Source organism: Piliocolobus tephrosceles, chromosome 19, assembly GCF_002776525.5.
Source record: "Piliocolobus tephrosceles isolate RC106 chromosome 19, ASM277652v3, whole genome shotgun sequence".
Lineage (NCBI taxonomy): Eukaryota > Metazoa > Chordata > Mammalia > Primates > Cercopithecidae > Piliocolobus > Piliocolobus tephrosceles.
In genome coordinates this window covers 10785238-10800580 of record NC_045452.1, presented here as the reverse complement: position 1 = coordinate 10800580, position 15343 = coordinate 10785238, and the positions used below count along the sequence as shown (strand labels likewise).

At 52.9% G+C, this 15343-nt stretch overlaps 1 protein-coding gene across 5 annotated transcripts in view; it reads left to right on the top strand.

Moving 5' to 3' along the window:
• AP1B1 (adaptor related protein complex 1 subunit beta 1) overlaps positions 1-15343 on the top strand; it is a 59510-nt gene that overhangs the window by 33526 nt on the left and 10641 nt on the right. For 4 of the 5 annotated variants that reach the window (XM_023190683.1, XM_023190682.1, XM_023190680.1 and 1 more), the window contains 9 exons: positions 259-480; positions 3547-3667; positions 4424-4519; positions 5533-5648; positions 6306-6471; positions 11040-11138; positions 11658-11917; positions 12564-12765; positions 14295-14438. In XM_023190683.1, the coding sequence (XP_023046451.1) occupies positions 259-480; positions 3547-3667; positions 4424-4519; positions 5533-5648; positions 6306-6471; positions 11040-11138; positions 11658-11917; positions 12564-12765; positions 14295-14438 (1426 nt within the window). Of the gene's footprint in view, positions 1-258; positions 481-3546; positions 3668-4423; positions 4520-5532; positions 5649-6305; positions 6472-11039; positions 11139-11657; positions 11918-12563; positions 12766-13659; positions 14190-14294; positions 14439-15343 lie in introns of those variants that run through there. The other variant, XM_023190685.3, reaches the window with a different exon arrangement.

The following is a 15343-nucleotide window of genomic DNA, read 5'->3' as shown; positions in this document are numbered from 1 at the left end:
AGTAGCTGGGACTACAGGTGCTCACCACCATGCCCAGCTGATTTTTGTGTTTTTTGGTAGAGACAGAGTTTTACCATGTTGGTCAGGCTTGTCTCAAACTCCTGACCTCAAGTGATCCACCCGCCTCGACCTCCCAAAGTACTGGGATTGCAGGACTTGAACTATTGTGCCTGGCCTGTACATGCTATTTTGGTAACTAAAAACAGGATGTTTCCCTTTGTCTTTCCTGTTTGCCCCATTGGAATGGACGGATCCCAGCATCTGTGAGCGGGTCACCCCCAGGCTCTCCCACGCCAACTCCGCTGTGGTGCTCTCTGCTGTGAAGGTCCTGATGAAGTTCATGGAGATGTTGTCTAAGGACCTGGACTACTACGGCACGCTGCTCAAGAAGCTGGCCCCACCCCTGGTCACACTGCTGTCAGCTGAGCCAGAGCTGCAGTACGTGGCCCTGCGCAACATCAATCTCATCGTGCAGAAAAGGTACTGAGGTCACCACACACACGTCCATGCATACCCCTCGGGGAGCCTCTTCTGGTGGGAATGGGGGCTGTCAAAGGAAACTGACCTATCACCATGCAGGAAGTCTCAAATAGCTTAACCAAAGGGGCAACTTTGCCCCCTGAGGGATATTTGGTGGTATCTGGAGATACTTTGGTTTTCACAGCTGAGGGGGGTGTGCTCCTGGCATCTAGTGGGCAGAGGCTAGGAATGCTGGTCAGCATCCTGCAGTGCACAGAATAGCCCCTCACAGTAACTGTACAGCCCGAAATGTCAGCAGTGCTGAGGTTGAGAAGCCCTGGCTTAACCTAACTGGGAAGCAGGCTGTGTAAAGACTAACTTGGTGATTAAACTAGATATTGTCTTCCTAGTCCACAGAGCTGTCCTGAAATGGGCTGTCAGATTTTGTGTATCTGTGCATTTCTTCGGGGGACAGAGTCCATAGCTCTAGTCAAACTCTCTGAGGTTGGAGCCTTGAGGCCTGGGGGAGGGATACATTGGACTCACTCCGAATGCTGTGCTACCCGCTTCCCTCCCATGAGAATGGCTGAGCAGTGAGCTGCTGCTCCCAGGGCACACGGTCTGGTAGTGGGGGGTAGGCGAGAGCAGAAAAACCATTGAGCAGTGCTGGGTCTGCAGGCTTCATGGCATGATCCACTTCTTCCTCTGAAGTGGCTCTAAGTGGTGGAGCCCTGCAGCTCTGGAGAGGGGGATTGACCTTGAGTTCTCCTCGCAGCTTTTGGTCAAATGGCTCAGTCAGCAGTGGGGAGTTGACAGTAGTGACCATTGATCATTCGTATGTTACAGCAGGCCCTGTTGCTGAGAGTGGGGCTACACAGAGAACTGGGGCCTCTTAAGTAATTTTATCTTGGAAGACAGCACGTCCTCCTGGTTGTAGCTTCAGTCTGGGTCTTAGTACTCTCTGGGGGGACCCAGAGATATTGGTTGAATTGGGAGATTAGGGAGGTAAATATGGGAAAGCCTTCTAAGTTCCTAAACCAAGGGATGAAACTAGGGCTTCCTGGTTGTAGTGTGGGTCTTTATACACCAGTGCCCTGGAGTCACGGATTTAATGTGACATAGTGACTAGTAGAGCAGATGAGCATGCAGGGTTTCCTGTGCTGTAATTAACATGGTAAATCTCTTAAGAAGTTGGGCAGGGCGCGGTGGCTCACACCTGTAATCCCAGCACTTTGGGAGGCCGAGGTGGGCGGATCACGAGGTCAGGAGTTCGAGACCAGCCTGACCAACATGGTGAAACCCCGTCTCTACTAAAAATACAAAAATTAGCTGGGCGTGGTGGTGCATGCCTGTAGTCCCAGCTACTCAGGAGGCTGAGGCAGGAGAATCATGTGAACCTGGGAGACGGAGGTTGCAGTGAGCCAAGATTCTGCCACTGCACTCCAGCCTGGATGACAGAGCTAGACTCTGTCTGAAAAAAAAACAACAAAAAAAGAAGTTGTCCACGTCACTGAGACATGCCCTACCCTGGTCCTGAGACGTAACTGGGCAGCTTTTGCCAAGTCCTAATTGCAGAAATCATCTTCCTGCTACCCAGCTCGGGGTCTTGCCTCTCCCACGGGGCATGACAAAGGCTCCTTGCTTGGCCAGGACCTCCCCGCAGTGTGCACAGCAGCATGGAGTACCCAGTTTTCTCCTTTCTCTCTGTGCTGTCTTCTCCCTTCCTCACCATCTGTCCTCGTACCTTTTCTTTCCTCCTTTCTGTCTGGAAGGGCATAGGAGTAGGAGTCAGAGGTAGGTGATTCTCGCCCCACTCCTGTCCTTACTGACATTAGCCATGTGACCTAGTGCCAGCCTCTCACCCTTTCTGAAGTTTCCTTGTTCAGGAAGAATGTGGTGGGTGATACTGGCGGAAGGCAGAAGGATGTTGCCTTTGAGGAAGGAACAATGACACATGTGAAAGGGCTCAGCTAGTGACAGCTCCTGCCTAGTGATGCCTTCTCTGAGGCAGGCATCGATCATGCTAGATGCTTCTCGTCTCACTCTCACAGCAGGCCGATTAGGTCGGTGTCGGTGTCAGAGTCCCAAGACCACCCTCATGCTCAGGATTCACTAGCACTTCTCACAGTACTCAGCATATATTTTTTAAATATATTTTTTCTTTTTGAGACAGGGTCTCACTGTGTTGCTGAGGCTGGTCTTGAACTCTTAGGCTCAAGCGATCCTCCTGCTTCAACCTCCCAAAGTGCCAGGATGACAGGCATGAGCTGCCACGCCCACTCAGGACTCAGCAGATAGCTATACCCACAGCAAAGATCTGTCAGCAGCAGAGCAGGGCTGCCCGGCTGGGTCATAGGGAAGAAGGACAGTCTGGAGGATTCCATGAGAGGCTTTTTTGTACCTCCTCCTTCCCATGGGGAGTCACACAGAGCACACTCCTCCCCCAGCAAAATGCGGCAACTTGTGTAATGTTTCTGCCCAGGAAAGCCTGTTTGAGACTCGGCACTCAGGCTTGTTATGGGGGGCACCTACACAAATTCCAGACTCCCAGGAGGGAAGCATATGTTCAGCATAAACTGTATTCTTTGTACAATGATCTAGGCACAGTTAAATACCTTTCTCATTTAAGGAACAGTGAGAACTCTTCCAAAATCCAAGTTGCCACATGCCCGGCCTTCTGAGGCTAGCAGTCACAGACCTGCGGTGGTAACGTGTTTCTGTACAGCATCATTCCCATTTCATGGGTGAGGAAATAGTCCTGAGGTCACAGGCTGGGACTGGGACTGAGATCTGTCTGATTTGCAAGCCTTTCCCGGGGGGCCTGCTGCCTCTGGAGAGTGAGCCTCTCTTACTGCGCTCCCTCTGCCTTCTGACAATGTGCTCAGGCACACAGGAACAGTCAGAGCCTTGCTCAGGCTGGTTGCTGGGCCCTCTGCCCAGGAGCTTGCAGTCATGGCAGTGACTCTGCCTTCAAAAACATCAGGCTCCACCTCAGACCTCAGAAATGTCCCAGCAAATGTGGAGGGCCTTTTCTCATGAGGCTTAAGCCTTCTTTTTTGCTCTCCGGACATCCTGCCCCACCATCAGGCCTGAGATCCTGAAGCACGAGATGAAGGTGTTCTTCGTGAAGTACAATGACCCTATCTACGTGAAACTGGAGAAACTGGACATCATGATCCGCCTGGCCTCCCAGGCCAACATTGCCCAGGTCAGCAGAGTGTGGTGGTCAGGGCATGGGCTTGGTGTGGGACTGTTCCACCACCACCAGACTGTGGGCTCTGGCCCAGCTGACCAGTCTTACCATTAACGGTTTATCTCATGAAGAGTGTTCAGCATGGGACATGGGGCTGTGTAAGCAAGTGAAAGAACTGATGTTTTTTTTAGGCCGGGCGTGGTGGCTTACGCCTGTAATCCCAGCACTTTGGGAGGCCGAGGTGGGTGGATCATGAGGTCAGGAGATCAAGACCATCCTGGCTAACATGGTGAAACCCTGTCTCTATTAAAGATACAAAAAAATTAGCTGGGTGTGACGGTGTGCGCCTGTAGTCCCAGCTGCTAGGGAGGCTGAGACAGCAGAATGGTGTGAACCCGGGAGGCGGAGCTTACAGTGAGCTGAGATGGCACCACTGCACTCCAGCCTGGGTGACACATCAAGACTCCATCTCAAAAAAACAAAAAAAAAGGACTGATGTTTTTGTTACTAAAGAATGTTTCTTCCTGTTATCACCTGTCATCCCTTACAAAGTGGTATTGGATATGTTAGCTAGATCAACCCCAAACAAGGTTGTCCAGGCCTGCTTTCCTTTTCAGGCACCTGCCAGCTCTCTCCCTTGGGCCTTCCACCTGGAGTAGGAGGCAGAATCCCATTCTCCTAGGGAGTCTGTGTATATTCGCTGTCCAGGAGTGTTCCAGCAGATTGCCCCATCAGGCCCCCCCAACCCCATCTTTTCTGTTTGGGCCACAGGTGTTGGCGGAACTGAAAGAGTACGCAACAGAAGTGGATGTGGACTTTGTACGGAAGGCTGTGCGTGCCATTGGACGCTGTGCCATCAAGGTGGAGGTGAGGCCCTGGGACTCTCTCCTTGGCTGGAGAAGGGAAAAGGAGCTGAAACCAGGAAACCAGTCTGATTTAAGAAGAATCTGCCAGCTTGCTGGTGGTCTAGGAAAGCCTGAGGCTCACCACTGGAGCCCCCATGGCGAGCATTATGCAGATCTGGTGGGGTTCCTTCTCACTCTGTAGTATCCTTTAGGCCTTCGAGTTGCTGCAGATCAAATTAACCCATCATAATCATGGTTCTCCTGCAGCATTTGCTAAGATGCTGGACAGCCACAAACTGGTGGACTTAACATTCACTTCACAGAGCTCTGGGGCAAGGACATTTTTTGGCAAATATTGTCATTCAGCTGCCCACGTGCCTCTGTGTCCACACGCCCTAGGGCCACTCCAGACTCCTGCGTCCTAGCATTTTCTCTCTCCCCTTCCTTTCTCTGCCTGTGGAGATGTTCCGTGACCACTAAGCCAGATTCTCCTTAAATGGAAGAATCTCCTCCACTGGTGATTGGAGGGTCCTAGGATAGCTGGTCACCCCCCGCCTATCCCTTTGAGGTGTGCTGTGATCTCAGCCTGTGATACTGTCCTGAGAAATCTCCTTCAGAGCAGGCCATGACAGCAGTGTGTGGAAGTAAAGGCAGAAGCAATCAGAGGTTCTGTGAGTGTTTTTGGTCACAGGAGCCCCCTTCCTGAAACAAGTAAAAAGAGAGGTGGGGTTCTACTGCACTGTAGTCACCTTGCCCTCAGGTCCTGGCCTAGAGGAGCTCCAAGGACCCTCCTTGCTCTCAGGAGCTCTGCCTCTGGCTTCTCCTCAGTCTCATTCCACATGTCCCTGCCGTCCTAGGGCCATGATTTGGTACTGGTTCTCCCGTTACCTGGGGAGACGGTTCTCCTGTTTTCCTGCTATGACAAGGAAGGTGCACCAGGAGTGACTTGGAGCCCTTGGCCAAGGTGTGGACATCAGAGGCTGTATTGGAAATGGGGTGTGGGAACCTCATCCACACTCTCCTCTTCCCATGCAGCAATCTGCGGAGCGCTGTGTGAGCACGCTGCTCGACCTCATCCAGACCAAGGTCAACTACGTGGTCCAGGAGGCCATCGTGGTCATCAAGGACATCTTCCGCAAGTACCCCAACAAGTGCGTGCCTGCCCTCCTAGGGAGAGGGCATCTGGCTCTGCCTGGGGACAGGGACGTCGGGGTGGAAAAGGAAGGAGGAGTCTCCTCTTCCTTCCTTCTCTGTCACAAGCAGCATTCTCAAAAGAAACTCTTTGTTTTTTATTTCGTCCACACTGCCCCTCCTCTGCTCTGCAGGCCACAATAAGGGCTAACGTGATAGATGAAACTCAGATCCCCAGACCAAGTGTGGTGGCTTACACCTGTAATCCCAGCACATTGGGAGGCTTTTGGCAGGTGGATTGCCTGAGGTCAGGCGTTCGAGACTAGTCTGGCCAACATGGTGAAACCCCGTTTCTACTAAAAATACAAAAAAATTAGCAAGGCATGGTGGTGTGTGCCTGTAATCCAAGCTACTTGGGAGGCTGAGGCAGGGGAATTGCTTGAACCAGGGAGATGGAGGTTGCAGTGAGCTGCGATCGCGTCACTGCACTCCAGCCTGGGCAACAGAGTGAAACTACGTCTCAAAAAAAAAAGAAAAAAGAAAAGAAACTCACGTCTCCTTTATCTGCCACCTTGGGGTCTTACGAGGCAGGTCCCCTTCCCTCCTGGCCCCTGCTTGGCTTCCCTGGGTTGCCTGTTCCTCAGGGCTCACATACCGACTGTGCCTTGGTTTCCCAGGTATGAGAGTGTGATTGCCACACTATGTGAGAACCTGGACTCCCTGGATGAGCCTGAGGCCCGGGCTGCCATGATCTGGATTGTAGGCGAGTATGCAGAACGGATCGACAACGCAGATGAGCTGCTGGAGAGCTTCCTCGAGGGCTTTCATGATGAGAGCACCCAGGTGAGCCAGTGAGCCGGCCAGGGTGTGAGTCATGACTGGCAGCTCAGCCCCACTGTGGCCCATACTGCCATGAAACCCTCCCTTCCTAATACCTCATCGGTAGCACTGACAGACAGATGAGTGATGTGTGCTTAATGGACACCACCCCTTTTCCCCCTCACTGCGGTACAGTCAAGTCAGGGAGACATATGAGACAGTCTGTGGTGGTGTGGATAGAAGGCAGGCACAAGTTCTTCATTTTGTTTTAATTTCATATTCATATTTTAACAGGAAATACATTGACTTGGTTTAAAATTGATACAAAAGCATATATAGTGAAAAGTTTCCCTCTTCGTCACTTTGCAGGCCACAAATTCTCCCAGAGGTCACCACTGTTCTTGATGTCTTTTTTTTTTTGAGACGAAGATGAAGTCTTGCTCTGTTGCCCAGGCTGGAGTGCAGTGGCGTGATCTCAGCTCACTGCCAGCTCCGCCTCCTGGGTTCACGCCATTCTTCTGCCCCAGCCTCCCGAGTAGCTGGGACTACAGGCACCCTCCACCACACCCGGCTAATTTTTTGTATTTTTATATAGACGGGGTTTCACCGTGTTAGCCAGGATGGTCTCTATCTCTTGACCTCGTGATCCGCCAGCCTCCGCCTCCCAAAGTACTGGGATTACAGGCGTGAGCCACCATGCCCGGCCCTCTGTTCCTCATTTTTTGGGAAACTTCAGGAGATCATTTAGGAATACACCAGTAGACCCACAGAAACATACACATGCACCCATCCTTCCTCTATACACATACACACATCTGACATACACACGCATATACAACTCATTCTTATTTTTCATGGTGCTTCTGTTCCATAGTCATGGCAAACACTGAATTAGCAAGTACTGAACCATAGCTCCTAGAGAAATACAGAGTTTGGTTTCTGTGAGCATCTAGACACAACGTTTTTGTCAGCTGATCAGTTAATAACCTTCTAAAATGTGTGTTTGTGTTTAAAAACATCTTAGTTAATATAGATTGTCAATTCATTGACATTGAACTCATGGCCATCGGTACTGTAATTCATGCCTGAGTGAAGCTTATCAAGCGCATGTGTTTTCTCTGAGGCTCATCACAGGCCTTCTGTGCTTGGGGACACTAGGCAAGCACTTCAGCGCTAGGGAGCATTTTAAACAAGCAAATCAACAAAAAGCGCAAAAATGTGAAAAACATGGCACTAAATAGGTGGTGGAAAGGATGCTTATTTACAGGATGAGAGCTGAAACAGGAAGGCAGAGCGTTGCCTTATTTGACCTCAGCTGTGAATGTGTGTGTCAGGCAACTCGAAGTTTTCATGGTTCTGCACGTATTTGCAAATAACTGCAAAGGCACCACGAGTCTTGATTTGGGGACTACAAGTAAATTTTAGCAAGTAGGCAGGTTCCCAAACACGGATTGCTCAAGTAGTGAGAATCAACTGTATCTACATTGCCCTCTCATTTATTTCTAAACACTGCTGGTAGCATACTCTGCAAATTCAAATTGTTTAGCACCTTGCCTTTTTCTGTTACCAATACCTCCAAAGACCGTGCTCTCTCATTCATTTATGCTTTATTTAACCAGCCTCTCCTGGTGGGTGTTTAGGTGTCCAGTCTTGTGCTCATTAAAACAGTACTGTTGAGAATAATCTGTGTAATGCACATCTGCACGCATAGCTGGAGGATACATTCATAGCAGCAGGATGTTAGAGAAAAGGGCATGTGAGTTTGAGATTTGGGTAGCCATTGTCAGATTTCTGTTGTGGAGGTTGTGCTGGTTTTTAAACTCTCGTCTCAGATGGTGGGATTGCCCTCTTCTTACCTCTGCTTTGTTTTTGCCGGTCCAGTAGCTAATGAGTACCTCACTGTAGTTCTGTTTGCATTTCTGTTATGAATGAGCCTGAATGTCTGCCTTGTCATTTGTATTCCCTTTTCTCAGTTAACTGGGAACCGTGTTAGTCTGTTCGTGAGCACAGAAATTTTTGCTGCCCAATTGGGGCAGTGTAACCCCACGGGTCCAAGTGTGGGACTTAATGGGAGATCCCAGAGTCCATACCCCTCCTCTGCCCTTTCCTGGCTCAGTAACTTTATGCTTATCCCTTTAACTCTGAGCCTCAGTTTCTTCATTTGTAAAATGAGAATCATTAGATCTTCCCTCATCCTTTTGCTACAAAAGTGAAACTGGGATGCTTGGTATAATGTCCTTAACACATGCCCAGCCCATAATAAACACTCATTCATGATAGTGTTGGTTTGGGCCAAATTGGTTTCAAAAGCAAACTAGTCCAGGCCAAAAAGGGGAGCAACTGGTTCCAGTAGCCGGCAAGTGTGGGTAGCACGCTGCCTTCTGGGACTCCTGGCTGAGGGTGCTTGGATGGTGGCATTGAGCTATCTTCTGCCGTGGGTAGGCTCCCAAGAGTGGGAGCTGTAAGGAGTCAGCAGTTCCAGGCTATGTCCTTACGGCACAATAACTCCCACGGAAAGAATTTTTCTTCTTCCCTCAGTAGTTCCAGCAAAAGTCCCAGGACCTATTAGCAGTATCCTGAGCCAGGCACTGTGACTCTGGTTGGCGAGGTCTCTCAGGCACCGATCCCAGTCTGTGTGGACTGAAAGGGACAGAAAGAAGGGTGAGGCTCTGAAGGAAAGCCAGTGTTTCTGTTCCCAGAAGACAGAATAGATGCTGGGTGAGCAAAAACAACAGATGTCCATCCCAGAATCACAGTACTAATTCCCACCGTCACCCCCCCACCACCACCTGCTTCCAGACTGCCTTTGCTTGCAATACCAGCCTCTTCCCGGTGTCTCAGAAGCAAAGCCTGCCTATGCTGGGTTCTGCTCCTGCAGGCAAGTCCTGCCTGGGATCACTGTGAGGATGTCCTGTAGGGCAGGGATCCCCAACCCCCCGGGCCACGGCGCAGTACCTGGTACCATGGCCTGTAAGGAACTGGGCTGCACAGCGGGAGATGAGTGGCAGGCAAGCAAGCATTACTGCCTCAGCTCCGCCTCATGTCAGATCAGTGTCAGCATTAGATTCTCAAAGGAGCGCAAACCCTATTATGAACTGCACAGGCGAGGGATCTAGGTTGTGCGTTCCTTATGAGAACCTAATGCCTGATGATCTGAGGTGGAGCAGTTTTATCCCGAAACCATCCCCCCACCCTCATACCCCATGTGTGGAAAAATTATCTTCCACAAAACTGGTCCCTGGTGCCACAAAGGCTGGGAACCACTGCTGTAGGGGTGTGCTTCTGCCCCTATCACAGAGTCAATCTTTTGCAAAGCTAAGCCTGCCATGAGTTGCCATTTTTAAAGCTCACAAGAATCATGAAGTAGGCCACACCTCTCCTTTACAGATGGGGGTAAATGGCTTCCCATTGGCTACCCAGGCAGGGGCTAGAGTCTGGAAGCCAGATGCTGGGCTGCCTCCTGCCTCGGAAACAGCCAGCCTACTGCTCCTCTGCTGCTGGCCCACATGTAACCAAATTGCAGAGACTCTGGTTCGTCCCAGAATTGGAGGACCACATGCCCTCCGTTCTGCCTGCCGCTGTCAGCCTTCCCTGCACAAGTGCCCTCCTGCTGGGCAGGCGTCAGAGATGCTGCCAGCATGGCTGCTGCTGGACTTCCTGCACTGCCACTCTTGCCCTCCTGCTGCAGACCTGTCCCTGGCACAGCCCATGGGCTCCCACTGCCCCCGACTCCAGGAGCCTCAGGCTGCCCCCTTGTCCTAGGACTAGCAAAAATGAGACCGTGACTAAGGAAGGATTATGTGCAAAGACTTGTTCTCGCATAGATGTTTCTTCGGTCAGCAAGTATTTCTTAAGTGCCTGCTCTACACGAGGCACTAGATTGGGCAGTAATTAGTGACACGGCAGTAAGCAAGACAGACATCTCTCCAGCCCACAGGGAGCTCACTGCACAGGACAGCCAGTAACTGGTGGTGCTGTGAGGGGATGGAAGAGGCTGCAGAAGCATGGGGGTTCTGGAGGTGGGGTTGGCATGAGATCTGAAGGGTAAGGAGGTATTGGCCAGGATGAGGGCAGCTTTGGGTATGTCCAGGTATGCAGCAGGGGCCGGTGGAGGGCCACCAGGAATGGTTCCCACCCTCTGGTAGAAGCACAGGTTCTTGATGGCAGGCTCTGTGGACCCTGCTGCCCCAGTCCCCTGGGACTCCATGGAGCTGTTGCCACTTGTTGACAGGTAGTCCCAATAAGAAGCATACCAGCCACATGTGAGCTTCTCGTAGTTCTGTGAAGTCTAGAGCTCCAACAGGTTTCTAGAACTCTAGGGATGGGCGGCGGCCCCTGGCCTGCTTGGGTTTGCCAAATAGTCCAGTGCTTAGCTCCTTCCTGAATGAGTGATGCCAAGGTCTGGCTGCTCAGTGGCACCAACACCTGTGGCGGCCCTTTGCGTGTGTGCCGTGACAGCCCCAAACCTAGAAGAGCTGTGCTTGGCTTCCAGGGTCTTTGAACACCCTTTTCCTCTTCAAGCCTTTTTGGTCTCCCACTGTCCCCATGTGAGGCCCACCTTCCTCCTCGCCACTGCTGTTCCCTCCCTGCAGGTCCAGCTGCAGCTGCTGACAGGCATCGTGAAACTCTTTCTGAAGAAGCCAACAGAGACCCAGGAGCTGGTGCAGCAGGTCCTCAGTTTGGCCACTCAGGTGGGTGCCCCAACCACCCCGCTGTGCCCAGCACAGCCCTCAATCAAGCAGGGGAACTTTTGTCCCAGGAATTAGACCTGGAAGCCAGGCCCACTCCTGAGACAGGTATCTTGTGGGTGGGACTGACTTCCAGCCCCAGAGTAACCCAAGCTCCCTGCCTTCAGGGAGCTTAGAACACAAAGTGCAGTGAGGTCAAGTAGTGAAGTTGAGACAAACTAGACAGAGGGGGAGAGCCTGCAGAAGCCTGAGGGTGTGCGTTGGGGGCAGGAAGGGCAGGCCACAGCGGGCGGTTGGGAGTAGAGACAGGCACGGCCAGGCTGGAGTAGAGCACCATGGAGAATGAGCCCAGGGTCGGGGTATGGCCCTGTAGGTGGTATAGGGGCAGGCTCATGGCAGCACTCAGGACTGCTGTCCCCATTGGCCAGCCCTGTGCCACACCTGGCTCATGGCTACAGGAAAATCTCCTCCCTTCTCACCTGGCTACTCTGAGTTTCATGGGCTTCTCCTCACCCCCACAAGGACTCAGATAACCCGGACCTGCGGGACCGTGGCTACATCTACTGGCGCTTGCTTTCCACGGACCCAGTGGCAGCCAAGGAGGTGGTGTTGGCTGAGAAGCCACTCATCTCTGAAGAGACGGACCTCATCGAGCCCACACTGCTGGACGAGCTTATCTGCTACATCGGCACGCTGGCCTCTGTCTACCATAAGCCTCCCAGTGCCTTTGTGGAGGGGGGCCGGGGCGTCGTGCACAAGAGCCTACCACCCCGCACGGCCTCGTGAGTGAGACTGGCCAGTAGGCCCGAGCCTCCACACCTGCTTTCCCAGTTCAGCAGCATAGGCACTAAGGCCTGGTGTGTTGTCCCCTGGCAAGGCCTGAGTCTGAGGAAAACTGACAACCTTTTCTCAGCTGTTTATTGTACATGACGTATTTGCTAGATGACCTCATTCCATCCTAACAACAGCTCTGAGAGCAAATGTCCCCATTCTTCAGGTGGGAATAAGAGACAAGGAGAGCTTGAGGGACTGGTCCAGGATCTCACAACTAGCAGAGCTGGGACTCAGACCGGTTCTGTCTCATTCCAGAGCCCTGTCTGTGCCTCCTCCTCTGCTTTTCCCAGGTGGTTGGTGTGACCTGGTGGCACCATCCTAGGGCACTGGCTTCCAGTTTTCTCCTTGGCATGGGCTGAGGGCTAGAAGCAGGCGGCCCTCTCCCTTCACTCATCCTCACGGAGGGCCTGAAAGATGGACTTGCTGTGGGAATGGGGAAGCAGTGGGGCCATGTGGACAGCCCTGTCGGGGACAGTGAGGAGACTCAGTGCCTGTCCTGGGGGAGGTGCCTGGAGGCTGGGGTCTCTTTGACCTTCCTGAGACATCTTGATGCCTCCGCCCTACTGACCTTCTCTCCCTTCTGTGTCTCGGCAGGAGTGAGAGCGCAGAGAGCCCTGAGACAGCCCCTGCCGGAGCACCTCCTGGGGAGCAGCCAGATGTCATCCCCGCCCAGGGCGACCTGCTGGGTGACCTCCTCAACCTGGACCTCGGCCCCCCAGTGAGCGGCCCACCCCTGACCACCTCCTCAGTGCAGATGGGAGCTGTGGACCTTCTTGGCGGTGGCCTTGACAGCCTGGTATGTCATGGGTGCCCTCTGGATGATGTTGATAATGATCCTCAGAGGAGCAGTCACTGAACGCCCCTCCATGCCAGGCACCAGCTGAGTGCCTCAGGTACATTATATTGAGCTCTTACCATTTACCCTCGGAGGTGATTGTGTAGCTCCCTACTTATGATGAGAAAACCAAGGTTTAGAGAGGCCAGGCAGCCTTCCCTCCAAGGTCGCACAGCCCCTGAGTGGCAGACAGGATTCCACTCCCTTGTTGGACCTTCGAGTCCCAGGAGATCCTGGGCAGGGAGGCCCATCCTAGCTCTTGCCCTGATCGTGGCCTCACAGTCACCTTTGCCCTGTTAGGCTGGGGTGTTCCTAGCTGTGAGGAATCAGACTTGTGTCCACTTAGCTTCATGCTGCCCCAGCTGGGAACAGAAGCCCCGCCAGGCCTATTTGGGAGGACATGGGAGGCCGGGGAGAGAGGGGAAAGGGAAGACAGGAGGGAGGGGAGTGTTGAGACTAACGTGGGTGTCTCCCTGGGGCTTCCTCGGGCAACTGGCAGGGCCAGGTGCTGGGGGTGGCTGAGCCTCTTCATTTGACTGTGCTCGACTCAGGTCTGCACGGTGGCAGCACGGGGGCAGGAGACTGGCGATCAGCGCTGCTAGGGTGAGGCAGGAAGGGCTGTGGTGCAGAATGGGTGCTGGGGTAAATGTGTGGTGTAGTGCCTTTCATAGAGACAGGGTCTGGGCCTCTCGTAGGCCTGACACAGCCTCACACCACTCTCCTCTTGGATGGAGCTACGGTTAACTAATCTCCTCTCTCTTTCCCTTCTCTCTCTTGTTTCTCTGTCTTCCTTCCTGGCTTTTTCTCTCTGCCTGTGGCTGCCTGTTCTCTTCACCTGCCTGCTTCTGCTTGGAGATGGGGGATGAGCCTGAAGGGGTATGGTTCAACCCTCGCGTCACCGAGCCTTCATCCTTGCTCCTCCCGAAAGCGCTGGCCCAGCATCCCAAGGGTCGGGTGATGTCAAAGCAGCCCCCGCCTGCTGAGCCCCTGCCTTGGTCCAGCGTCCTGGCAGTCTCTGTCTTGACCAGCTGGCATCCAGCTACCACTGGGCCCCATAGCCATGGATTCTTGCCCAGTCCTCACCACCCCATGACACGTCACCTTGTCATCCCAGGGGTTGCCAGCCCTCAGTCCCACAACCCCTCTCTAATGTCGTGGAGGGAGAGCACCCGTCTGCATAGCATGTCTCCACCCAGCCGTGTGTCTTGGGACCTCCTTTTATCCATGGGCTGAGTGTCAATTTGGGAGTGTCTCCAGCCCTTTGCCAGACGTTACTCCTAAGGCTCAAGGCTTACAGGGCAAGGGAGGGCTCAGCCTCTCTTCTCCACCCACCTCTCTCTATCTTGTTTCTGTAATTTAGAGTTGATATGGAGGCTGTCCTGCCCCCTGCCCCCAGTGTATTCTAAAGAGCCAGGTGGCTCTACTCATTCCCAGCCCTTGATGTCCTTGCTTCTTGATGCCTGCCTCTGACTCTTTCCCTCCCTTTCCAGATTGGGGGCACCAACTTCGTGGCACCTCCAACAGCAGCAGTACCAGCCAGTCTTGGAGCACCCATCAGCAGTGGCCTGAGTGACCTCTTTGACCTAACCAGTGGTGTGGGCACCCTGTCAGGATCATATGTGGCCCCCAAAGCAGTAAGTCACTTGTCTTCTCTCTTGGCAGGAGCAGAGAGAAGTTACAGAGACTGGCATGTGGGCTCCTTTAAATGGCCTCGGCTGTGGAATTGGCTCAGGCCAGCGCTGATGAGGGAAGCTGGGGGCCACGGGGGCACCGAGGAAAAGGAGCTAAGTCAGGCTTGGTGGATGCCTAGGCAGGCTTTCCGGAGGAGTCGCAGGACCTCATTAGCTGAACAGAAGCGGGTAGGGGCACCAGACCAAGGGAACAGCCTGTGGTAAGGCCTGGAGGGAAGGGAGACCCTGGCCTCTGTCAGGGAATCAGCAGAGGCCTGTCAGGTGGAAGCAGTAGTTCTCAGTGCCATCAGACCCAGCACCCCTTAGTCATCATCGACATTTTACATTGTCACCATTCCTCTCCTTAAATGCAATTGGTGGGCTGTGTAACCTACCTACACACAGCATTCCAAAAATACTCAGATGCTTTCACTGCATGGAGGAGACATAAAAGGAAGAGAATACAAGTGTATGTATCAATGTTATAAGTGTCTGGGCACGCCCGCCCACTCACCCCGGAAGATATGAAGTTGCCAGGTGTTTGCTGCAGGGCAAAGTCACTGTGACTGTGGCATCCACAGTCTGGGTGTTTGTAGCCTGGACCCCATGAGTGGTTTGGCCAGTGGTGCCATTTGTTTCTGAAGTGGTCGCTGACTCCCAGTAAGGTTCAGAGTAAGATAAACAACAGGCTTCCCTTGATTTTCCTGAGAATTGTGTTCCTGGAAGTCTCAGGATATGTTGAAACCATGCAGAAAATACTGGAAGGATGCAGGACAGTTGCTTGTTGTGGGGTGGTTGTCCCCATGGTAGGACGTCCAGCATCCCTGACTCCAGCCCACTATGTTATGCCACCTGAAGATGCCCACAGA